This window comes from Mirounga angustirostris, unplaced genomic scaffold (assembly GCF_029215605.1).
Source record: "Mirounga angustirostris isolate CCGP_5_RB_7025 unplaced genomic scaffold, mMirAng1.0.hap1 SCAF_5, whole genome shotgun sequence".
Classification (NCBI taxonomy): Eukaryota; Metazoa; Chordata; class Mammalia; order Carnivora; family Phocidae; genus Mirounga; species Mirounga angustirostris.
Window position 1 is genome coordinate 92,051,009 of NW_026991713.1, and position 26,366 is coordinate 92,077,374.

Below are 26,366 nucleotides of genomic sequence, written 5' to 3' on the forward strand. Positions count from 1 at the left end.
GAGTGAGAGTGAGGATAAAGGGATACATAGAGCATTTGAAGAAAAAGGGAGAGGGGTGGAATGGCGTCTAGGAGAGAGGGAAAGTGAAGGGACTAGGGAAATAAAATGATTGCTGAGGAGCGTGAATCGATGTGAATCTGAGCAGCATTGTTGAGCATTTTTCCCTGGCTGTGTTCAGCTGCATGGGTGGTAGAGACGCAGACCAGGTGGAGAACTAGATTTACCCAGAGCTGCAGTCTTGCCGAGTGAGTGTGAGGAAGCCATAGTGGGACAAAGGAAGGTGGATGCAAGGAAGTGGTTTATAATGACTGCAGAATTTCACTTGAGCAAGGCAGGCAGACGACATGAGGATGAAGGACAGAGAGAAAAGGAAGTGGGATCAGCGACGTGTAGATCCTGGGGAATCGAAGGATTCCGAGAGTGCTGGTATCAGAGACAGCAAGCCGGAAGAAGAAGAGGAACAGTCCAAGAGTGGGGTGTGTAAGGTCGAAATTAGGGCTGGTTGCTGGTTGTTGGCAATGACCGAGGCCAGACCAGGTCTCAGTGAGTGGTCAAGGTGAGAAGTTCAAAGAACTGAGAGGCCAAGGTGTTGGAAGGGTATTTGTAGGCCAGGGAAGATTATTTTGTCAGTAGAAAGCATATGTTAGCAGACTTAGTGCAAAGTTGAGCTAAATATTAAACAGCATAACAAGTGTCCTCTGGAAGTTTACAGACTGTGATGTTTAATTATGGGACACAGTAATATTCAGTTGTGTAGGTTTTATACAACATACTAAAAACGGAATGAATTCCATAAATATCTCTTTATAACATAGTAAGAAGTCATTGACATTCATCTGTGAATAAAAGCAATCATTATTCTGTAAAACAGACCCATTCTTCACAATTATAGTTCCATCCCAGTTCTAGTCAGAAACATTGACTAAGATGCCCTCTCAGCCACGTATATGTACATTTGTAAAAATAAGCAGGAGAGCAAGTTAATAGTGTGTATAGCTACATGAAACTTCAGACCTCAGAGATTCACTGCCATCTCAACCCTGAGGCTCTTTGCTGAGGCGTGTCTACTTCTCCCACTGGGACAGGATGCTTACCAGGAGGCACTGTGTTTGTTTTCAGACCTGTTTAGGCCAGTGGCCTTGTTATTATAATTGTGCACATCAATTAAAATATTACATACACCCATGAAATATGAATGAGGGAATGAAGAGAGTTGTTTTTCTATGACCTGAGGTAAGCGTTTCAGGAAGATTCCGGAAGAACAAATTGCATTATATTTTTTCTGTCTAAACTAGGGCAGAACTAGCAACTGTAAAATACCCGGGGGTCATAATCCAGGATTCTGTACTGATGTTCTACAAGTTTTTGCTCTTCTTCAAAGAAATGGAAACTCTAGTAGATGCATTTGGTTGTGATTTGCTTAAGAATGCCAATCAGCTAACTCCTACCAAAAAAAAAACATGGTCCTGCATCAGAAATTAGTGAATTAATGTATTTGTTTTATTTTATTTTATTTATTTATTTATTTATTTATTTATTTATTTATTTATTTATTTGACAGAGAGAGACACAGCGAGAGAGGGAACACAAGCAGGGGGAGTGGGAGAGGGAGAAGCAGGCTTCCCGCAGAGCAGGGAGCCTGATGCGGGGCTCGATCCCAGGACCCTGGGATCATGACCTGAGCCGAAGGCAGACGCTTAACGACTGAGCCACCCAGGTGCCCCTGTATTTATTTGTTTTAAATTAAAATGTTTTGAGTGTGTATGTATCATTTTTAATGATTTCCTCCTTTAACTTTTTCACTGATGTAGTAACTGCCAATCCAGATTATGTTTTGTGTTTAATTTAGTAGCCAAATCATATTTAAATATTACATGGTAACATTTGAGGATTTTTTTGTTTGCCTCTTTGATTTCAAAATTGGCCATGTTTTATCAAGTCCTATTGTATTACAAAAAGAATTTCGGGGAATAACTGATAATTGATCTAAGTAGATTTTTTTTTTTGCTATAAAATTTTTATAAATCAAGTTATGTTTATCATTGAGATCATTTCCTTTTTCCTCATTTTGTGTTTAAATTATTTTACCATCACTCTGTTTTAATACATTAATGCCTTTTTCCCCTTTCCCCCTTTTGCCAGTTGTTTAAAAGTAAAACTGCTGGGGCATCCGGCGGGCTCAGTCAGAAGAGCATGTGACTCTTATCTCAGGGTCATGAGTTCGAGCCCCACATTGGGTGTAGAGACTACTGCCCCCCCCCCCAAAAACCCTTAAAAAAACCCACAAAGCAACTCCTTAAATGCATCTATTATGGTACATTGTTTTGTGAGTGAAAACTACTTTATTGAGCTACAACAGCATTGTGAGCTTGGCTTATCGAAGGGCATCCTCTTCGTGTGTCCGCTGTGTCAGCGTCAAGGGGTTCTGCGCTGGGTGTGTGGCAGCTGTGAGCACGAGGGCAGGGACCGGGCACGCCGGCAGCCTGTCCTCACCGTGCAGCGGTAGATGCCAGTGTCAGCGCGGCCCGAGGCCAGCACTGTGATGCCTGCGGCCGCAGCGGCCGCAACAGTAAGGGAAAGCAGAAGCCGACAGAAACACCTTGACTGCATCTCCTCACCTGTGTCCTGAGTTGCTGGCTCGGAAAGCCTCCTCGCAGAAGCTCATGGCCAGAGTGGTGCCCTTTTACTTTCTAATTTATTAGCGATAGTTGAAAAGGGCATAAAGAACGAAGTTAAACTTTGTATTACTTCATTTAGTTAAAAAGGATGTGTGTATGTAGGCTAGTTACCTTGTTGCTCCACCTAACTTGAATGAGAGCATGGTGACTCAGGACAGATTCTGGAGATGAATGTACTTGGATTTGAATTTGACTCTATACCACTTGCTAGCTGTGTGACTTGGCAAACATGCAACCTCTCCAAACCTCAGTTTCCCCATTTTTAAAAAAGATTTTATTTTATTTATTTATTAGAGTGAGTGAGAAACAGCCTGAGAGAGGAGAGGGTCAGAGGGAGAAGCAGGCTCCCCACTGAGCCGGGAGCCCGATGCGGGACTCAATCCCAGGACTCTGGGATCATGACCTGAGCCGAAGGCAGTCGCTTAACCATCTGAGCCACCCAAGGTGCCCAGTTTCCCCATTTTTAAAATGAGGATAATAGGGCACCTGGGTGGCTCAGTTGGTTAAGCGACTGCCTTCGGCTCAGGTCATGATCCCGGGAGTCCCGCATTGGGCTCCCTGCTCAGCGGGGAGTCTGCCTCTCCCTCTGACCCTCCCCGCTTCATGCTCTCTCTCTCTCTCTCAAATAAAAAAAATCTTAAAAAATAAAATGAGGATAATAATAGTACCCACGTCAGAGGGTGGTTGTACGAGGATTAAATGAGACCATCTGTGTATTTATTGTTAAGTTTTTCATTTTAATTCCAGTATAGTTAAAATGCAGTGTTTTCTGTTACTTTCAGCTGTGCGCTCTAGTGACTTAGCACTTCTCTACATCACCCGGTATGCTCATCACGACAAGTGTACTTACTTCTTCATCCCCATCACCTATTTCCCTCATCCCCCACCCACTCCCCTCTGGTAACCATCAATGTATGCTCTAGAGTTAAGAGTTTCTTTCTTTCTTTGTCTCTTTTTTTTCCCCTTGCTTGTTTGTTTCTTAGATTCCACATAGAAGTTGAAATCATATGGTATTTGTCTTTCTCTGACTTATGTCACTTAGCATTACGTGCTAAGCTAGCTCCTTCCATGTTGTTGCAAATGGCAAGATTTCATTCTTCTTTATGGCCAAATAGTATTCCATTGTGTGTGTGTATACCACATCTTCTTTATCCACTCATCTATCAGTGGACACTTGGGCTACTTCCATAATTTGGCTATTGTAAATAATGCTGCTATAACATAGGGATGCATGTATGCCTTTGAATTAGTGTTCTTGTATTATTTGGGTAAATACCCAGTAGTGCAATTACTGGATCATAGCGTAGTTCTAGTTTTAATTTTTTGAGGAAACTCCATACTGTTTTCTAGACTGATTGTCCCAGTTAGCATTCCCACCAACAGTGTAGGAGGGTTTCTTTTTCTCCACATCCCCAAGAGACAGTCTATTTAAATGTTCAGCCCAGTACTTGGAAATAGTAGGGATTCATTAGCTGTTAGATATTATTCTGGTAGATATTATTTTATTAATATGTACTATGTACCATAATATTATCATATTATTAAGCCTCTAGCAAAGGTGCTCAACAAAATTTTTTTTTTTTTTAAGCTTTTATTTATTTATTTGACAGAGAGAGACACAGCGAGAGAGGGAACACAAGCAGGGGGAGTGGGAGAGGGGGAAGCAGGCTTCCCACTGAGCAGGGAGCCTGGTGCGGGGCTCGATCCCAGGACCCCGGGATCATGACCTGAGCCGAAGGCAGACGCTTAACGACTGAGCCACCCAGGTGCCCCTCAACAAATATTTTTTGATTGAATTTAGGTTCAGTGGCCATTTCTGTAAACTGTAGGTTATGAGAAGTATATTGTGAGAAGTATATTACTTGTGAGAAGTATATTACTCTTCCTATGGGGAAATCAAGTTTGACAGTCATTATAGACTTGTAACATGTTTTGTCTTTAGTGAGAACTGCCTGTTATCTTCTGAAACTTCTAGGTCTTCATTACTGAATTGGGTGGAAAGTGATATAACTACCTCCCTTCACTTTTAATTTGTAGTCCTGTTGGTGGATAGGAGAAAGACCTATAAAATGATTCCTTTCAGGACCATTGCAAGAAAGGCCTGAAAGGCTCCTTAACTCCAGTGACCCGCTGCTGTGCTTACATGGGAGATACTGCGGTTGATCGAATGGTAGTAATCTCAGCGTGGAAAAACAAATGTGACCTTTGCTACATGTGCAAAAGCTGAAAAGTTGTAGTACACATCATTAAGATCTTCACAGCCTGATTGTGAACCTCCCAGAAGCAAATGAGAACATGAGAAGACTGGGGCTCTGGCACAGCGCCAGGGTCAGTGGGTCAGTCCAGGAAACTCACCTGGTTCCCAAAGCTGTTTCTTGACATTATCATCTCCTAGTTGAGAGAGGGTTGCATACATGACTTGGATTTATTAAGTCTACCTTTTATGTAAAATGTATTTATTGTGCCAGATGTGGTAAACGAAGAGGTTTAGAATTGGCATATTTCAGGAGGGAAAATAGGAAGAAAATTACCAACTGTCTCTCAGGTAGTTGGAAAACTTTTGTAGAGGAGGTACCATTCCAAGAAAGGGAATAAATGACCAGAGTTGCTTAAAAGAGAATTATTTCAGGCTTAGAACATTTTGAACTAAAGGAAGTGGGGTTGTGTAGGCTTGCCTGGAAAATGGTAGACAGGCTGTCGGTTGAACAAACACGTACTGAGTACAACTAGGTACCTGGTGCTGAAGGTAGAAAAACAAGTGCGAATCAGTCCAAGATCTCACTACTTCATTACTTAATAGGAGAGACAAGAATTATCTGCTCATTACAACAGTGTGCTTGGTGAACAGAGTACTTTGGAAGGGCAGAGAATGGAATGGTGAATTATGCGTCAGTGGAAGGAGCTAATTTCGGTAAAGTTAATTTCATCAAAGCCGGAAAAGTGGACGAGAGTGACCGGGAAGAGGAACAGGGCCTACGAAGCACAGGAGTGGTGTGAACGGCCGCAGGGAGGGCTGGGTGTACATGTGACATTGGGGGATTTGGACAAGAGCAGGCGGCGACACGACATTGAAGTGTGGGCAGAGCACTTAGCCCATGTTTGGTTACTCTGGATTTTGTTCAGTATATGGTTTAGAGATGAAGCATCACAACTTCAAGAGCTCCCTGGTGGCTTTTTTGTTGTGGCTGCCCACTGACTGAGCAGTGACAGGCAACAGAGAGGAGAGGACAAACGGGAGAGGGATACCAAAAGGATTTGGCAACCATTTGGATGGGGGTCGTGAAGGAAGAGAAATGACACGATCATATTTTTCTAGCTCAAGTGTCTGAGTAGATGGTATTACCATAAACCCAACTTTGGGTTACAGAGAGAGATAATTTGTTGAGTTTCTGACATTGTGAGTTTGAAGGGCCTGAGAAACATACAAACGGAGATACCCAGTAGGTAGTTGGAAAAATGGGTGGGAAATTAAAGAGAATGTATATTTAAAAGTTGTCAATGTGTAGAACTGATAATTAAAGCAAAGGCAATAGATTCAGTCTTTTAAAGAGAGTATTCAGAGCCACAAGACTGCCTAGGACTTTATCTTTGAGAACAACCAGCATGTTCCGTTTGGGAAGAAAATGTTCTTGTTGTGTGTGCCTATCTATACTCTAAAGTCATAGTAAACTGTCATGGTTTTATTTTGTGTTCTTCCACTTCTCAGTAATGAAGATAACAGAGTTGATTATATTAATGATGCGTGATCTTCAAGCATATTACTTTATTTTCAAGATTTACTTATTTGAGAGAGTTGGGGGAGGGGCAGCGGGAGAGAATCGCAGGCAGACCCCCTGCTGATTGTGGAGCCTAACACCGGCCGGGCTCGATCTCATGACCCTGAAATCATGACCTGAGCTGAAACCAAGAGTCAGATGCTCAGCCCACTGAGCCACCCAGGCATCCCTTCAAGCATACTATTTTACACAGCCTTTTTTGTGCCCTTAAAAACAATTCTGCTTTAAACTAAAGTCTCTAAATGTCCCTGTGCTAGGTTTTTGGATTTCACTGATTGAATTAACTCTGATTTCAAGGAAACTAGTAATTGTTATCATTAAACTTTTACTCTTCCAAAATGATTGTGCTGGTATGTTAATCACTTTAATTGCTCTTTCCCTCCATAGGAGCTGATGCAACAGAATGGGATTGGTTATGTGTTAAATGCCAGCAATACCTGTCCTAAGCCTGACTTTATCCCCGAGTCTCACTTCCTGCGAGTGCCTGTGAATGACAGCTTTTGTGAGAAGATTTTGCCATGGTTGGACAAATCAGTGGATTTCATTGGTAAGTAGCTCCGGTGGTATTACAAGTCGTCTGGGTTATAGTCTCATGTGCAGGTGCACCCTTTACCTCCCTCCCTTTTTCTCTCTGGAGAGAAAAGGGGCCTATGTTCAGAGATTTCGTAAGTCTAGGAACAACACATGATGCTGCTTATCTTATTCAGTGGCCAAGATGACGTGTGTGCCATGCTGTTCCTGAGGGACTGCCCTGTGACATTCCAGCTACCTTAACACTACCAAGGTTAAGCCTGATGGGATCTGTGATTGTGTATTTGCCAGTGTTTGAAAATCACTTAAACTTCTGGGATTAAATTTTAGCCATTTTTTCAAATCCTATAAAAGACTTTTGGAAACCTTGGTGGCATTCCTTAAACTGTTTTTACCTCGCTGCTATGTTCTCCCCAGAGAAAAGTCAAATCCTGTGAAAACACATATCATTACATTTAAAGCCTTTATGTCACGAGATTTGTAAGCCTCAGTTCGCTTGCCAATAATTTCAAGTAGTATGGGATCTAATAAAATTCCAGCACATGCACACACACACTCACTCACTCACTCACGTCCTTGGGGTTGGTTGTGGCAGGCTCTGATCTGCCCTGTGCTGTGTTCTGCTTGCTGGCCAGTCAGTCCTGGAGCCTCCCGACTCCTAGCTGCAGGGGCTTGGTGACACTGTGGCGCCTCAGGATCGGGTCTTCTGTGGTAAACTGGTGATGTGTATTTGAAATGTAGTTTTAGTGGAGAGTGGCTGAACAGGGGAGATACGCTGTTCGCTCTTGAGCAGCGTGATGAGCTTCACTCCTGATGTTCCATGTGAGAAGTTTTTGATGTTTTCTTCGTCTAGTCACAGAAGTGTGTGCATTCTACCCCATAATTAATATCTCTGAATTCGTTACTGTAATTAAAAAAGAACTAGTTCCTTTTAAAATGTGAAATTAAGTACATTAAGCCCTTCAACTATACCTTTTTATCTGTGAGAGGAATTTCTAGATAATGCTTTTGGAACTTGGAGTAATTCCAAAACAGTTCTCCCTTTTTTTTTCCTTCAAGATTCCAGATTGCCAAAAGTTTTCATCTTTAATTAGGATGCATTCTTTGAAACATCAGAAGATAAAAGGCTTTAGAGAAGATAATTCACATTATAATATTCACAAACAGAACTCCCAAATGAATCACCCCCACCGTTGTATTTCTAGGAAGTATTCAGTATATCATTCAGTTTTTGCCTCTTTAGAAGGTAACACTTACGGTTAATGTTCCTATTGCATGTCCTGTCAATCCAAAGACATTTGGCTCTAGATTCAGCTAAAAGTGCAATTTCACGATCTATTTAGAAGAGAACTCATCATAATGTCTGAGCTTTAGGAGGGTTAGCAGAAAAGAGAGAATATGAATAACTTTGCCCCAGCTTGCTTGCTTCTCTCCTGAGAGATATTGGGGTCATCCTGCCACTTAATTCAGACAGAAGGAATTTACCATGTTTCAGCTTGGTTAAGCACACCCAAATGCTATTCTAATTTATTAGTAATATCTGAAAATATTTATACTTCCCAGTATTTCATTTACTCGTCCCTATTTACTAGAGTCACCGTTCCCCCACCCCTCCAGGTAATTCAGGGCGTCCAGCGGGGTCACGGTGGTTGCTGGCCTCTGCCGTGCTCTCTGCCGTGGTCCGTCCTGGCAGGGCGCGCAGTGGGAAGACTGCCCCCATACCAGGGCTGAGTGACTTGCAGGCTTGTGGGGGTTTTGTCTTTTTATTACTGAGATAAATTTCAAATAAGTTTCTGGGTTTGTTAGAAGGACTCAAGTGTTCTGGAGTTTTGTCTTTATTTTTAGTTCACACGTGCAGCAGTGAGCTGGGGTTGCCTGGGACTGCGGGACACTCTCAAGATGCCCGGTCCCGGCTGGCTCCCCCTCCGGCCCTCTCCCTCCTCACCCTACCCTTGGCTCCTGCCCCGCCTCTTGGGTTTGCGCGCAGGCTGCACAGGGGGGTGACTCAGGGCATGTACTTTGGAGTCAAACTGTATTTGGGCCCTGCCTTCCTTGGTTACTAGTTAAGTGATTTGGGGTAAGTTTCTCCATTTCCTGACCTGGAAACTGAAGATAGTGTGTGTACTTTAGAGGGATACTGTGAGGATTAAAATAGATAACGGATGGAGAATACCTTGCAAAGTGCCTAATTCATAATTGGCTCTTTAATAGTTTTACAAATGATCATCTGAGAAGTTCTTTTGGTTTTCCTTAGAGCTGTCCTCAGTGAGCTCAATTATTGCTTCTTTATTTTTGGCCTTTATAACGTCTCATCCTCACTGGCTCCCCCTTACCTTTTTCGTTTGTTATCCTCTCTGCCCCTTTTTGTCCTAGATTTTTATTCCTGAACTGCTGTAGTGACAGCCTGCCTTTCTTCTTTCCACTTGTCACCGTCAGTGCTTTTGCTGTTCCCTGTTCAGCAACCTGCGGTCCTTAGCCTAATGTTCCCAGACCCTGCAGCACCTGCTCCCCACCTTTGACACCTCCTTTCTGGTAACCCCCCTGCCCCACAACATGTGTACCACAGCCACCTGTTGGGTCCCCCTGCACGGCTGCCTCGCACACCTTTCCCTTCTCTTTGCCAGGTCCCTGGGCATGTGACCTCCTTTGCTTTAAGACTCCCTTTAGCACTCATTTCTCCCAAGAGCAGAACCCCAATCCAGTGTAATACTTTTTTTTTTTTTTTTTTTTTAAGATTTATTTATTTATTTTAGAGAGAGCCTGCACGCATGGGGTGGGGAGGGGTGCGGCAGAGGGAGAGAGAGAGAATCCCAGGTAGACTTCCTGCCGAGCGCTGAGCCTACGGGGCTTGATCCCACAACTCTGAGATCATGACCTGAGCTAAAATCAGGACTGAGCCACCCAGGCGCCCCTCAGATTTCTAAAATACATCCTTAAAAGTGTCATGATTGTAAAAGCAACGTAAGTACACAATGAAGAATATTCGAAAAAGAGAAAAGGAAACCTATAACCTCAACATCCTAACACATCTGTTATCATCATTGTTTTATTTCCTTCCAACCCTTTTCACATTTTTTATAAAGATTGCTTTTTAAAGGTATGTATTAGTCAGCCAGCCAGTATGTACTGGGTGCATAATATATGCCCAGTGTGAAGCCCTCTGAGGTAGAAGCAAGATCTTCCTAAGTCCTTATAGTCTTGTTTTGAGATAACTATTTTAAATAATTGAGAGAATATTGTCAACATTTAAAAAAAATTTGAGGGGCGCCTGGTGGGTCACTCGTTCAGCGTCTTGACTCTTGATTTCGGCTCAGGTCATGATCTCAGGGTCATGAGATGGAGCCCCATCAGGCTCTGTGCTGGGCATGGAGCCTGCTTAAGGTTCTCCCTCTCCCCCACCCCACCTCCCCTCCAACTCCCCGCTGCTCCACTCCCCCACTTGAGTGCACACACACTCTCTAACTAAAAAATAAAGTTTAAAAAATTGAAACCCAGCCTACTTCCAATAAGAATTTAAAGCAGCTTACAGTATGAGACTGGGATCAGAAGATACACACATTACACACATACACATTAAAACAGGATCAAAGGGCAAGAACCAAGTAATATGGGGCTAGAAAAGGTACAGTAAAATCTGAATTACAGTTACCTATTGAAATTGAGTAAAAAATCTCAGCTTTGAGCTTCTTAGCAGCCTAGGCAAAAGGGGAAATACTAAGATTAGTACAGGCTGACGACTGTATAGTTGAAAAAAGGAAGAGAACGGTACGGGCCCAGGAAGGCATGGGACTTTATGTACATGGGTTTATATATTATCACATTGTATATTATATATTTCTTTGTTTCAAGAAGAATTTATATTCATTTGTTACCGTTTCATTGTGTTTGACTTCACTATCTGAGGAAAGTTGTTTATTCATATACTATCCAAAAGTCCTATGTGTTTTGTACACAATGAATAATAACTCATCTACATTAGGAATTTGTAATACTTACAACAGAAGCAGTGACACTGGAGTGGCCTCATATTATTATTCAGCTGCCAGAGCAGATTCCCAGGATATCTGTTAATTACAGGAACTGTACTACAAGGTTTGGTAACTTTTGCTGGTGTCAGCTAAAACAGGAGTGAAAAGGGAAGAATTGAGCCCCGTGGCAGTGGCTCACCGGTAAGCACGCATGTCGTCGTTTAGAACGGAGGCGGCCCTGGTACCGGCAAAATGTTAGTAGCTTCCAGGCGGCGTGGGGCAACTTACTCCTACAAGTAACTTGTAAAGCCCCTCGACAGGGAAAGATGGCAGCACTGGGGTTGAATGTTCTTGGTTCTAACAAAGTGTCCAAAAGTCCTGCCATGTCGTGTGGAATAGACATGATGCAGTCAAGAACTCCTGGATATCCAGAAAAGGTTCCAGTTCCCTGGGTCCTTGCTAACGTGAGCTGCTAAACCCGATTCATAGCATATACGTGGTTTTCTTCTTAAATTTAGCAAATAAAGTCGAGCCACTTTATGACGTACAGAAAAGTCTAAACAAAAACAGGAAACTATAGGAAGATAGGGTCTGTGAGTCAGCATTTTAAAAGTAGCTTGACCTGGCATCTTCTTGCTTTCTGATGTGATATGGTGATGAAGTCCACCCTCCTGCTTTTTCAGTTAGTAATGTATGTCACATATGTTTGAAATGAGAAAGTATTTTTTAATATTTCATACCTCCTATATGTAGCAAATCATTATACTGAAATACAATGTTACATGTCAGTTATATCTCAAAACTGAAAATTCTGTCTCTAAACAAAAAAAAAGTTTACTATCTCTTCCTAACTAGAAAAAAGTTGAAGTGTCAGACAACATGGGTCAACAAAATACTAGCTACATCTTCGGATTTGAGAGGTTATTTTCTTTATACTTCTCTGTATTCTGCAGTTTTCCACACTAAACAAGTAGAATCATGTCATCATAATGTAGGATTTATACCCAGGGAAAGTTATTAAAATGAAAAAATAATGTAAAAAAAAACCCACTGGGAAATGTACTAAGAAGTGAGCTTGAGTTAGGGAGTGGTTGCTGACTTAACATGTCTGGCCCTTCATTGTCCTGAATGTAAATGGTGGGGAAGTGATCTTCCTTTATCTCCCTAAGAAACTATTGAAAGGGACAGTATGTAAGTAGATGAGATTTACTTTGAGTTATCGGATGAAAGGAGGTACATGACCGCAAGATCTCACTGTTGACCACGGTTGTTCTTAGTGACCCTTCTTGAATTTGACTCCCGCAGAGAAAGCCAAGGCCTCCAACGGGCGTGTCCTGGTGCACTGCTTAGCGGGCATCTCTCGCTCAGCCACCATCGCCATCGCCTACATCATGAAGAGGATGGACATGTCCTTAGACGAAGCTTACAGGTGAGGGCCGGCACGCGTCTTGTGCAACAGGCTTTTCATTTGACCTGAAGTGTGAAGGGTGAGGAGGGCAGGTACCCAAATTAAAGCAAATCAGGACTGTTCTAGTTACATGCCTTACAGGTGACTGGATTTTTAAATGGTTTTTCAAAGACCAGAGAAGAATGCACTTTTGTAAGTTAGCATGAATTCCACCTGAACATGTGTCAGATTCCTCCTCAGCTACTTTTTAATTTTCATGAACAACGAATCTGAACAGATCACCATCCTATTTAGTAAGTTTATATCTTTTCCTAGTTGGGGAAGTACATATGAGGAAAAAAGCTCCAGCAGAATACCCATTACAGAATTCCTCCTTCTGCTTCAAGCTTTGTGCCTCTGTCACTGTGAGGAAAAAGCCAAGAGCAAATAACTGTCAAAATCGGTTCACCGAGTAAAATGTCCTACATTCTAGAGTTGTCCAGATTCTGCATTTTGACTGGATTGCTCCCCCGACCCTTGGGCCAAGTGGAGGGCAGGCAAGTGGCAAGCATGCACAGGACCGGAGTTTGTGCAGTGGGTGAATCAGAGGTCCCTGGGTGCTTAGTGGGTAGAGGTGGGTAGTTTCCATGTGATAAAGAGCCAGTACGTACAGATGCAGGAAGGAGGCCTGTTGTAACAATTGGACTTCTTTCTCAAATTGGAAGATCTGGAAAGAAATGAGCTACCTGAGCAGCTTCTCATTCGAGGAGCGAGCCTGGAGAAGGGTCCTGCCTTGGTCTGCATCAGTTCCCTTGTCCCCCAGTCAGGCTTTTCTCCCTACAGATCTTCCGACACCATGTAGAAACCGGAAGGAAAGGCACTCTTCTGTCATGTTACCAAGTCTTATTATGCGGACCCTACATTTATACTTGTTATCATGGGGCCAGATGTTTCTGGCTTCATTACTTTGCTTTAGGTTACTTGATTTCCAAGGAGTTTGTGATTTTTCTCCTTCCATATTCAAATGCAAATCTTCAGTGTAGTTGCACTCCTGCATCTTCTGAGGAGTGTCCATGAAGGTCAGGAGCCACTGAAGAATTTGTCTACTATCTCTAAGAGTCTGTGTTTCCACAATCAAATATAAAAGCTATTTATTACTAGTTTTTACCCCTTGATTCTTTTTTTTTTTTTAAAGATTTTATTTATTTGACAGAGAGACAGCGAGAGCAGGAACACAAGCAGGGGGAGTGGGAGAGGGAGAAGCAGGCTTCCTGCCGAGCAGGGAGCCCGATGTGGGACTTGATCCCAGGACCTTGGGATCACAACCTGAGCCGAAGGCAGATGCTTAACGACTGAGCCACCCAGGCGCTCCTAGAATTGCTTATTTTTAATTACAGAAAGTTTTATCTGAGATGGGGCCAAGAAATTATTTATCCATTAAGAGCTCAAGAAACTTCTCCCCCAAGCCCATAAGGTTTTCTTTAAAAGATTTTATTTATTTATTTGAGAGAGAGGGAGATCACAAGCAGGGGGAGGAGGTAGAGGGAGAAGCAGACTCCCCACTGAGCAGGGAGCCCGATGCGGGGCTCGATCCCAGGACCCTGGGATCATGACCTGAGCTGAAGGCAGATACTTAACGACTGAGCCACCCAGGCGCCCTTGATGATTCTTTTTTACACGTGTTTACAAAAGTGGACCCAGACATTAGGCCTGGTTTTGAATCCCAGCTGTGTGATTTCAGGCAAGTCACTTAAGTAAGGACTTGGTGTCCCTTGTATGATGGGGGTAATCCACCCACCTGACACGGGGTAGGTTTGAGGACTGAATGAGATAATACTCTGTCTAATGCATTAGCCCAGTGCTTAGCACACTCAGGCCACCTGATAGCTGATGACTCTCATTTGAAGACAAAGAGAAGGAACTCGAGTGTGTGCTTTGGTGCTCTGGTCATCTGATAACCTCTTTTCTGGTCATTAACTAAAACATGAAATGTTCTGAGGAAGCGGCTGTGGGGACTTTGAGAGGCACGATACCGGGAAAGCTGTGGAGAGTGGCCGTTACCCGTATGTCTGTTGGTGGCACCACCGAGGGTGGGGGGGGAGGCCCTGGGGGGTGAGCACAGAATCCTCGCTTGCCAGCTGCATTGGAAACTCTGGGTCCTTGAAAATAAGAAGGCTAAACTAGAGCTTTGGGGGCTTGGCCCCTCTCTTTCTAGCATGCTCTAGGGACATGTTGTAGGTCTCCCTGAACTTCCATACCAGTCATCTTCCATAGGTATGTACGGGAGGCTCTAATAATTCCTTATCTTATTTATTCACCTAATATTTCTATTTTCTAGCTGTTTTTAAGATAAAGTGTAGTTGCAAAAGTCAAGATTTTTGTGTCTTTCCTCTCTACATAGATTTGTGAAAGAAAAAAGGCCTACTATCTCTCCAAACTTCAATTTTCTGGGCCAACTCCTGGACTATGAGAAAAAGATTAAAAACCCGACTGGCGCATCAGGGCCAAAGAGCAAACTCAAGCTGCTGCACCTGGAGAAGCCGAACGAACCTGTCCCCGTGGTCTCCGAGGGTGGACAGAAGAGCGCCATGTGCCTCGGTCCACCCTGGGCCAACTCTGCTACCTCAGAGGCGGCAGGGCAAGGGCCCGCGCCCCCGGCCAGCGCGCCCAGCACGCAGCCCTCGCTGGTGGAAGACGGGCCGCTGGTCCAGGCGCTCAGCGGGCTCCACCTGCCCTCGGGCAAGCTTGAAGACAGCAGTAAGCTCAAGCGCTCCTTCTCTCTGGACATCAAATCCGTCTCGTACTCAGCCAGCGTGGCGGCCTCCTTGCATGGTTTCTCCTCCTCAGAAGACGCTCTGGAATACTACAAACCTTCCACAACTCTGGAGGGGACCAGCAAGCTCTGCCAATTCTCCCCGGTTGCAGAAGTATCGGAGCAGAGCCCGGAAAGCAGCCCAGGTAAGGAGGAAGCCAGCCTCCCCAAGAAGCCTCAGCCGGCCAGGCCTTCCGATGGCCAGGGCAAGCGAGTGCACTCAGTTCGACCCGGCGTCGGCGGGACCGGCCCGCGGCCCCTCTGCTCGCCGCTGCACCGGAGCGGGAGCGTGGAGGACAACTGCCATCCCAGCTTCCTTCTTGGCCTGGCCACCAGCCAGCAACCCCTCGCCAAGTCTGCCGCCGGCCTGGGCCTCAAGGGCTGGCACTCAGATATCTTGGCTCCCCAGACCTCCGCCCCTTCCTTGCCCAACAGCTGGTATTTTGCCACGGAGCCCTCTCACTTCTACTCGGCCTCAGCCGTCTACGGGGGCAGCGCCAGCTACTCGGCCTACAGCTGCAGCCAGCTGCCCACCTGCAGCGACCAGGGCTACTCCGTGCGCAGGCGGCAGAAGCCAAGTGACCGAGCCGACTCCCGGCGGAGCTGGCACGAAGAGAGCCCCTTCGAAAAGCAGTTCAAACGCAGAAGCTGCCAGATGGAATTTGGTGAGAGCATCATGTCGGAGAACAGGTCGCGGGAAGAACTGGGCAAAGTGGGCAGCCAGTCCAGCTTTTCAGGCAGCATGGAAATCATTGAGGTCTCCTGAGAAGGAAGACACTTGGGACTTCTATGGACAATATTTCTCTTGTTCACAAAAAAAAAATATTCCCTGTAAATCTGAAATATATATATGTACATACATATATATTTTTGGAAAATGGAGCTATGGTGTAAAAGCAAAAGATGGATCAACACAGCTGTTCTCTCAACGTCTTGCACTTGAGAGATCAGCTACTCTTTCTCAACAAGAGTGGAAGGGCAGATGCTAGATTTCCTCCTAGACAGATGAAAAATTGTACGCAGCGCATTGCACATCCTCTCGTTTTTACTGAATCCAGTTTGATTTGGTGTTGGAGGACAAAATACCCTCCCGTTTCCGTGTTGTGCTACAAGAGATCTCGAGTACTAGTCTCTGTCCGGCCCCTTCCGTAGTGCACCTTAGCGCTGAGACTGAGCCAGCTCGTGGGTTGGGCGGGTAGACCCCATCAGGGACAGAACCTCATGGTAAACGCAAGAGAAACGATCCCATCCAAAGCGGATTCGCACCTCCAAGCTCACGTGGCAGCCGAGCACTGCGAGCCGCATTCTGCTGCACAGACCGTTAGGGGCCTTGCCAAGGTCAACTTCAGAGCAAACCCAGTACCTCAGACTGAAAGTCGGGGCTTTCACCACTACCAAGTCTGGTAGCCTGTCTTCTAGGCATTGTGAATAGGTAGGTAGCTAGTCACACTTTGCAGACCAATTCAGACCGTCTCTGCACAAATTTCCAGGTGGGCCTGGATGGAGGTAGTTAGTTTTTTCTTCTCAGCTTGATGAAGAGAAGGGAAACCATCTAGGAGTCAATTGAACGGCCAGAGATCTGGCCGCATGATGATTTAAGGTAGGTCGGGAGGCTAAACAAGTCTGTCTACCTCCCTGCATGTAAATCAAAGAATTGTTCCAAATGGGCTTGTTAATCCTTTAAATAAAGATGAACTTGGTTGAAGCCAGATGTGAATTTATTTGGGTTGGTAGCAGAACAGCAGTACCTTCAAGTTCTCAGCCAAAGTAGATTTTTTTTCCATTTCGGTTTCTTTGCACAGATACATTCTGTAAAAACCTAACAGGTAGACTTTTCAAGGAAACTACTAAGAGGGAGAAAAGCTCTGGAAAGAGTAAAGAATTAAAATCGTTAAGAAGGAGAGGCAGGAAACTCGTTTTTCTCAATGGTTTTGTTCCCCTGAGCATGTGATGAGGGAGGTAGTTCTGTAATTTCCTCAGACTTTCCGATTTACTAATAGGGCTGAGAAGCTAGTTCCATGAGGAGGGTTCAGAATACAACCTCATAGGCAGGTGAGGGGAAGGGGGCAGCATTTTGTTTCGTGTGAGCAGAGTGGAAAGCCACAGCCAAGCTGTTCTCAGAAACTATCCCCGGCATTTCTTTTAGTAGAAGGGACATATCAAAATGGAGCGGGACCAAGGTGGCCTCTCAGTCTTTGACCTACAATCACTGTATGGAATCAGTCCTGGCAGCTGAAAATAGGAGTCGATTGGAACAAGTACACAAGTGATTAGTACATATCTGCTTTTGAACTTCCTGGCTTGAGTCTTGTCAGCTACAGTATGGTCCTCTTTTGAAGCCTTAATTCACGTCAGCAGCTTTTTGTGTGTGTGTGGGGGGGTGATGTCATTATTCTTTACTGTAAGTGTAGCCAGTTGCTGACTCATATCTCAGGTTTTTCTGTGTTCGAGAAATGGATAGTCCTTCGACTAGGATGTGACTTCATGTTTCCTGTGATGACTGCTGAAACCAGCACAGAACGAATGACATGATTCAGAACACACTTGCTCGTGATGATTCTGAGCGTCACGTAACGTAACTGCTTGTACACAAATAACGTGCTGTGAGCCGGGTGTAAAAGGCAGGCGGGAAGAGAGGACACTGCATAGGGAGCTCAGTGTTACTGTGTGGGAAAAGTTCTATTCAATGAGCTGAGGTAGTTTTTCTACATACATTTAACTTGGGGATGTAATCAGACATTTCAAGGTGTCACGGAGTCATTTTTGAGGTGTTACGTATACACCAAGCGTGGAAGAGCTCACTCCTTCCAGAGTCTGGTCACAACCGTGGAACATTTTTAGGAAGGGAAAGCAAGAGCTCCAGTGTTAAGTATGTCCCAGGCTCCTGGCCATGGTCCCCTTCCCCCCCGTGACTGTGAGGTAGTCCTGCCCTACAGCCGTCATCCTGGATTGCGCCTGTCAGGTACGCGGTTCCCGGGGCCCAGACTGCCGCCGCGTGGGCGGGCGGGCTGCTCTCTCCACGGAGGCATAGGGGACGCCCTGGGGTCTGTCAGCGTGACACTGAACGGGGATTTCTAAAGAGCAAAACTAGACTTCCGTGTGAGAAAGGCTGGACAATGGTTTAGGACATTTGTAAAGGGAGGTGGAAAGACTGTATAAATGTTTATTATGAATATAGTGTTCTTTTGGAGTAAGATGCTGTTGAATGGTTAAATTGTGCATTTCTCATTTTGATGTTCATGTATGTTAATATGAAATAAAATCAAAACTGGTACCTGTTTATACATAAATGAGAAAGGACCTCTCCTTGCAAACCGGTTGGCGGGAAGAGCAACATCCGAGTTGCACAAGGAGGCCGCGGTGGAACCCGTCCCACTGTTCCCGTGTCGAAGGGATCTTAGCTCAAAATAAAGTGCTGAGGGCATCAGACACGGTATGTGCACCATCAGCCCACAAAACAACGGCACCTTGGCTAACAGTGCCCGGCTGGCCTCCGTTCTTTAGCGCGTATCCCAGATGCACACTACAGTGGAGAACCCTAGACACAGTAAATATCTGCTGGCTGACTGAATCGAGAATGAGTATAGGGTAGGAAGAAGAGAGGCCAGATGCACAGTCCTGGCACATTCTAATGGAATATGTAAATGGTTTTATAATTCTTGTAGGAAAAATGGGGACTAGTCCTAGATCTGTTCTCCATCCTTGCCATGTACATCTTCATGACCCCTCTGCTTATATATGGCACTAGGAGCTTAGTCTCATCAGTCTGTCAGAGAGTTCTGTGCATCAAAGGAATAAGCATTTACCTCCATAAATATGCTTCATAATAAAGCATATTACCCTGGAATAATGATGAGAATCACAGGTGACGTCATTTAAGTTGGTTGGGACAGGCTTCCAAGTTGAAGTTAAATTTAAGAAAATTTAAAAGCAAGAAGGATGGTACTGGGTGAGCCAAGACTAGAAGAGCTGCCTTGGCCAGGACCTTGCAAAGAACTGGAGGCGGGCAAGGGACACAAGAGGAAAGGGAGTGTCGAATACGTCTGACTCCAGAGACGGAAGGCGGCATGTGCGAGCAGGTGTTCAGTGAGAGGCTTCAGATGAGGAGGTGCAGATCTTGGGAAGTCCTGAAGGTCAAGCCACTTACGACTTAAGTGCACAGATTTGGGGACCTCTTAGAGATCAGTAAGAGCAGGCTAGTGCTGGAGGACTAGTTTGGGTCTGACAATGAAAATTAGAGCAGGGCTCAGGCTAAGGGGAAACAAGGAAGGTAGAGATGGCAAGGGAAGGGTGTACATACTGGGACTAGGTGACAAACTTCACCTAAAAGCTGTCCCTGTTATTTTAAATACTGTCTGGTTTTGTTTTCTGACCCCACGCAGAAATGTTTTAGATTCAGTAACATTTGTCTAGATGCTTTTCTCTGAATATTACTTTCCTGCATCTATAAATGGAAGAGGGAAGTGAGTTATTTCTAGCATTCCGTGGGGCCCATTCATCCTTGTACAGCGTAATTATACTCGGTTATATCTTTAAAGTATTGTGAAATCAACTGGAAAATGACATCACTGTCTTGGAAGATGTTTACAAGTCAGTCCCATTGTTGCAGTTTATGTGCACAGGCATCAAATGGGGTTTATGTAAAAACCAGTTTCATTCCTTTGGTTCTAGCTAAAACAGTAAAGCCCGTGGAACCGCTGTCACACGGGAAATGCAGGCTGTGACCTCGCGGGCGCAGTGTCCCAGGCCAACAAGGTGGCTTACAGAGGGTGAGTGCAGCCGTGCTCTGGGTTCTCTCTGCTCAAGGGAACTGCGACAGTTTCAAAGGCTGAAATTAAAGTACTTGGTTCACCAAAGCTTTGAGCGTGAATCCCGCTCACTGTACATAATAAAAATAAAGGGTCGCAGTAAGAAGAGGCCTTGACTGGTGAAGAAAATGGGAGTCCTTAGTAAATTCCGTCAGGCTTTATATCGACACGGATAACGCACAAATTCCTAACAGTGATGGACACGCATCAGCGCACCACAGGAGATGCTGGTTAGATTGGGAAGCAACTAGGTAGAGTTGCCAAGAATTTTTATTTTTTTGGTTTGAGGCATGTGAATAAAGAAGTTATCTGGTCACCCTTCCCCTCTGGAATCGGGCCATTTGAATGGAAGCGACACGCCTTGTGTGTGTGCAAGAAATTCAGTGTTCCTTACTGTACGTTGGTCAACAGCAGTGACCTCTCCCCTGGGGCGCTACGCAGCTCTTAACTGAGGAATGAGAGGGCAGGGGAAAGAAGAGCAAATTATTTCTCTTGGCATGAAGAACAATTTACACCTACGACATCCCCAAGAGGAAAAACTGTCACTTCACTCTACCCTTCGATCTTTAATAGCAACATTTTAAGTAGTTTCCTACTGAGTACTGTATGTCTGGGTTTAAGCTGAGGTATAAACAAATCGGGAAGATAAAATTTCACTCACCCTAGAATCTTAATCCATGTTTGCTCCCAGCTTCCATTGCTGCAGATTCCTGGTTTTGCCTTGGGACTTGGTAAGGGAAATGCCAAAGCTAAGTAAGTTCCACAACTCCACAGAAGCAGGGGCACATGTCAGTCCCCCAGGGCCATTAGTTTATGTAACCTTGGAAACAGCATGTTTGGAATACCCATAATGTACCTTCTTCATATGTCGGCGGAAAGAGCAAAGAAATACCCAGAGGAGATTTTAACGAACGAAAAGCCCCACCTCATTCCTTGAGTGCACTCCTGTATCTCAGGCTATGGAGTCCTCAGAATTCACTTCTTCAAATACTCTGCGGAGAATATAAATTACATTCCTAAGAAGGACAGAACATTAAGGGCAACAAAGACATGACATCTGTCAAATTATATAGGCTCTCATGGAATCTACACTCTCACTGGCTCTTAACCCCACAATTCAGTCCCTGTAAACTGACGTGCACACATGACAGGGGGTGAAGGCCCGCTTCCACCAACATCCACTTTGAGTCAAATAAGGACACTGCGGTTATAGGGGCCTGTTTGACAGTGTCCGTAATACAGATGCATAGAGCAATAGATTAGCAAAACTGGTGCTCAAAAGAAGGGAGCCACTGGACACTTTCTAATTTCTACTTAACAAAAAGAAGGAAACAAGCTCTGTTGGGAGCTCGGAACTTCAAGTCCCTTCTGAAACGCAGGGCCACTGCTCAGAGACAACAGGTAAAGGTGTTGCCAGAGTCACAGAAGTGGAATCCTGGAGCCGGAAGAGGCCCGAGAGCCCATCCAGACCAGCTCACACACAGGGAGGTGGAAACAGGCTCAGGGAAATGAAGGCATCTGCCAAAGGTCAAGGCTGGAAATCTACAGCCAGGGCCCCCTACAACGCCAGGCTGCCTCTTTGTCCCCGAAGCTCCTAGAGGGTCCAGATAGGTCACCAGGCATTAAGCAACAGAGATTCAGCAGAATGAGCTCTTCAAATAGCACATCACTCAGATTCCCAGAATCTGCCAGAAAATGTAAAAATCTGAGGCCGGAAAAGGCTGGTAGCGCCATGTTACCAGCCAGGGTTCAGTCGGAGCAGAGGCACCAGGAATGACACAGAATCGGGGACGGGGGCGTTGAAGGACTGACTTCGAGCACTTCATTACAGGTGCTGCTAAGAGAGCCCCAGTCGAGCTGTTCCTGGCGCACGTGAAGTCACCGGGCAGGCGGTCGGGAAAGAAGGGATGGCCGGGACGGCTGGAGCCCGCAAGCAACCCGCCGGAACCTGGCCTCTCGCCAGGACCCACGCTGGCCTGCCCCCTTCTCGAAGCTGCGGCCTCCTGCCGCAGAGGGCCTACAGGAGAAGCTCGATTCGTACCTGGCCCGCCATTTGGAAGAGCCGAAGGCAGGGTTCTGTGGGAGCCAGGGGAGCCGTGAGGCCGGCAGCCGTCCGCGAACGCGAGCCTGAGGTGCAGCAGGGCCTGACGTCGGCGACCTCCGGTGACGGAGCAAAGCTGCAGCTTTCTGTCCACTTCCAAACCTCACGCACATGGCTCTCGTGGCCAGGCCTAACCAGAAACGAACAGGGAAGGGGACTGCAGCAAACAGTCCAGCTCAGCCAAGGTGACGATGTTGCAAGACCACCCCCCATGCCATAACGCACTAGAATTCTTTAAAAAAAATACTGAATATTGTTCTTCTCTGCTTCTACCCAGTAATGAGCAGCCTTGCTACTTAGGACCCAAACGTAAGTTATTCTCATTCTAACTTAAAAAAAAATTTTTTTTACATTACATCGTTAGTTTTTGGTGTAGTGTTCCATGATTCATTGTTGGCGTACAACACCCAGTGCTCCATGCAGAACATGCCCTCTTTAATACCCATCACCAGGCTAACCCATCCCCCCACCCCCCTCCCCTCCAGAACTCATATTTTTTCCAGGAAGCTCTACACACAACATGGGGCCTGAGCTCAAGAGTCGCATGCTGTGCTGACCAGGCCAGCCAGGTGCCCGTCTAACTTCTTTGTAAGCAGAAGAGTTGGCTTTTGAGTTGGGTGGCGAGCTGGCTGGCTGGCTGAGAATGTTCTCATGCCATGGTCAGTCTGCCTTCCTGCCACGCTCACACCATGAACTGCTAAAGCACAGTGAGCAAGCTCCGTCCTCAGTAGGCTTGGTCTGCGTCTCATTTTATTCGTTCTGCGCTTTAGTTGGTAAATTATACTAAGTGCAGTGATGGTACGCACCTGATCCCTGAGCTGTTTTTGTAGCTCTTCGTTCTCTGAAAGCTGCAAGCAGGGCTGGGTCTGCACACTCCAGGAACTCAGAAAAAGACAACGAGGGTGATGGCTTAAAAAAGCCACTTCCTGTCAGTCTTGGCAAAGAGAATAGAAGTATTCCTTGTATTATGTTTTCAAAACATAATTTCTGCCGGTTTGAAATTAAAAAAAAAGAAAACAGTAACGAGCACAGGTGGCACCTAGGCTAGCTAAAGCCGATCTTAAAACGTATTGTGAAATGATATCAAAACAGTAGAGAAAAATGAAGAACTGCATGAAACAGTGGGGAGAAAGACGAGTGGATGAGAATATAGTTCAGAACTAGCTCCTCAATCATATGGAAATGTGAAGCACGACGGAAGGGGTTCTGCGCGTCAGCGGAGGGAAGACGCATCATTCAATAAACGTGGCCACCCTCCCCTCCGTGACATTTGCTAAAATAACCTTAGCTATTAATAGGTTTCTAAGAAACAAAACATCTTTCTGGATTTGTACCCATGAATAAATTGCTCTAGAAATGGTTTAAGACCCAGTAAAATCCTGACCATCAAAAGGCATTAGAAACACAGCCTTCTTTGACCAGCGTGGCCCAACAAAGGTTAAAGGGCAAGTTCCTCCCTCCCCAGCTCATGGCTTCCGAGCCCTCCATGACACAGGCCACTTTACTGCCTCAGGCTGGACATCTCTAGCCCACCTTCCTAATGGGGAAAGGAAAGCATCAGTCTCCAGGAAGGCAGAAACGCCATGTGAAGGTTGCCCCCTGACGGAGGGGGACGCTGCCTTAGCCTCTTCCCTGGGCTCTGGTGTCCACCTGGTCTTTCCAGCTCAGAGGGATGAACAATCTTGACATTTTTGGGTTGCTCCTTTGAAAATCCTAGAAGCTGTTTTTTTTTTCCCCCCCCCGTGTCCGAATTAAAAATTTTTTTCCATTTAGCTTCGAATGCTCAGGTTTCTTCTGTCATCCAGTTGTCTTATGTCCTACGTTTTATCCTGGGTACAAAGAATCTTCCAAAATAGTATGTTTAAAATCTGAGATGAGAATCAGATCAAGTTTACCAGAGAGATGCTAAAGTAAGTGGATCAACTTTAAGGTTATAAATATACCAAAGGCTGTTTCTGACATCGAAAAAACACCTTCTGAAGTTTAGAGGATTTAATAAAGGGAGCGAGGTGAGTCCTGACAGGATGTCCTGGCCCCAGAGGCGACCCCGTTGCCCCAGCTCCTGGTCGCAATGTGCCTGCCTCCATCTGTCCCTCCATTCTGTTTCTCTGTGTCGTCAGTCTTCTCTTCCCTGGGGACAGTTGATTTGCGCACTCCTGCACTAAGTACTTCTGTGGTTACTCAGGTGGCTTCCTGTCCTAAACTCCCAGCAGTTCAGCAGGAAACAAGGGCCGGGACCACAGAGCCCTGTTTGTAGTCGGGGCACAATGTTAGGCGCATCAAGTGGGTTCGATACACGCCCGCTGCAGGCATTTCAAAGGCTGCCTAACGCTGCAGGGTTGCCAGGCTAGTAAAATAAATGTGGTTAAAACTTTCTTACAGAAATTGGGAGTCTTGCCAGTGCTGATGTAATAAAAAAGAAACCTAAACCACATCTGCATTAAGGAAACCAGTTATCAGTGGGAGATGAGCCCGATGAGGGTGTTCAAAGGAAGTCCTCAGTCTCCGAGGACGACACACGAGGGACACCATAACCCAGCACACAACAAAAACACCAGTGGTAAGCCCCGGCAGGAACAGGGTGCCCCAGATAAAGACCTGATGTGACGTCAACAGAGTAGGAACAGTAACAACACAGAGACTTAGATTAAATTAGCTCTTTATGTTTACAATTCATAACGTGGAAAGCCTACTGAGTAAAATTTCACAAAGGCATCGAGGACACAGAGCTTCTTAAAACATTTCTCCCCTTCTCTCTGTAGTTTCACTCTGCAAGCTAGACTTGACAATATACACTCTCGATTAAAAAAAAAAAAATCTAAACAAAATAAAAAGAATTCCCAACACAGTTCTGTAATAAATTCCTAATAATTCAAATGCTCCAACTTCGGTTAGCACCGAGAATTAGTTTGGTTCGTTTTGCAAAGGGAAAAATGCATCAAGGCAAGGGGACAGGCGGGGCAGGATCAGACTTGCAGGCCAGCCGGGCCGCTTCACAGCCCTTCCGGGAGTCCCAGAGCCTCCAAACAGCTTCACGATCCAGTCACCTCCCGGGACTTTGGTTCCAAACGTCCTCAGGGCATTGGCGGTGCCAGGCTCTGCTCCCACAGAACAGCAGCCCGGCCGGAGGGGAGAGGCGGCTCTAGAGCTTGAGCTCTCGCTCTGGTTTCATGCTGAAGGGCTCCAACCTTTCGCTCTCCGGCAGCATGCCGTTGAGCCGCTCCATCAGGGGCACAGTCTGGTCAATGCCCATCTGTATGCGGCGGAGGATGGCCGACATCTCGTTGACTTTCTGGATCTGCTCCGCGTATTTGGCGTATCTTTTCTGGCGCTCTTGCATGAAGCTGAAGAGAGTTTCTACAGACAAATCCATCTGTAGAGGGAGGAAAGAAGGGAAATACGTTAAACCTAGTTGAAGCAAGTCCTCTCCAGAGGACCAGGTGCCCAGCACGAGTCCCACGGGCCAAATGGAAGCTGACCGGCTCAGCGTTGTCAACTGCTGCCCCCCAGTCATCTTTGGAGGGGGACTCAGAGATGACTGCTTCTGGCTCTGTTTTGGGCATGTGGGCCACTTATAGACCTTGTTGAGACCCTCAGATTTTTTTCCCTCTCTCTCAAAGAATCCTGGGCTTGGAAATTAGACTAGCGTTTGAATGTGGCTCTGCCACCTCAGTTGATAATACTTACCTTTTTTTGCACATCTGCAAAAAACAGGGACCTAGGGGCGCCTGGGTGGCTCAGTCGGTGAAGCGACTGCCTTCGGCTCAGGTCATGATCCCGGAGTCCCGGGATCGAGCCCCGCATCGGGCTCCCTGCTCGGCGGGGGGTCTGCTTCGCCCTCTCCTGCTGCTGCTCCTCCTGCTCATGCTCGCTCTCTCTCACTCAAATAAATAAAAATCTTAAAAAAAACCAAACCAAACAGGGGAACGGATTCCCCAGCTGTGAGGATGGAGTGAGAGAACACACCCAGCACAGGACCTGGCATGGCTCAGAGGTGCTTCACATTTGTCACTCCTCCCTGTCTTCCGTGAATGGCTGCAGGGCAGTGGCCCCTTGGGGACAAGTGCAGGGAAAGGGCTGGCTTTCTCTGACAGCCAGGGCTCAAGTCCATACCGCGCACCACACTGTTGTGAGGCAAACTGCTCCATGCACTCCCTCCCCCAGTTAAACAAATGTTAGGCTCTGTGCTCCCCTTTTGTGACTATGTTCTTCCCCTGGGGAAGTTTTTTTGGAACCTGTCACCTGGATAAAAATAGGGGGCGGGAACGTCCAGCCTGTCAGGTGTCTATACCCGCCCCTCCTGTG

General features: G+C 45.8%; 2 protein-coding genes across 5 annotated transcripts in view; one reads left to right on the plus strand and one right to left on the minus strand.

Annotated features, from left to right (window-relative positions):
- DUSP16 (dual specificity phosphatase 16) overlaps positions 1–16,070 on the plus strand; it is an 80,909-nt gene extending 64,839 nt beyond the window's left edge. The window contains exons 6-8 of the mRNA XM_045873841.2: positions 6,842–7,001; positions 12,259–12,382; positions 14,742–16,070. Coding sequence (XP_045729797.1) covers positions 6,842–7,001; positions 12,259–12,382; positions 14,742–15,918 — 1,461 coding nt within the window. The 3' untranslated portion in view covers positions 15,919–16,070. The remainder of the gene's footprint in view (positions 1–6,841; positions 7,002–12,258; positions 12,383–14,741) is intronic.
- An 8,638-nt stretch (positions 16,071–24,708) lies between these two features.
- The window catches only part of BORCS5 (BLOC-1 related complex subunit 5), a 103,535-nt gene continuing 101,877 nt past the window's right edge, over positions 24,709–26,366 (minus strand). For all 4 annotated transcript variants that reach the window (XM_064591555.1, XM_045873844.3, XM_045873842.3 and 1 more), the window contains one exon: positions 24,709–25,434. In XM_064591555.1, the coding sequence (XP_064447625.1) occupies positions 25,204–25,434 (231 nt within the window). In that variant the 3' untranslated portion in view covers positions 24,709–25,203. The remainder of the gene's footprint in view (positions 25,435–26,366) is intronic.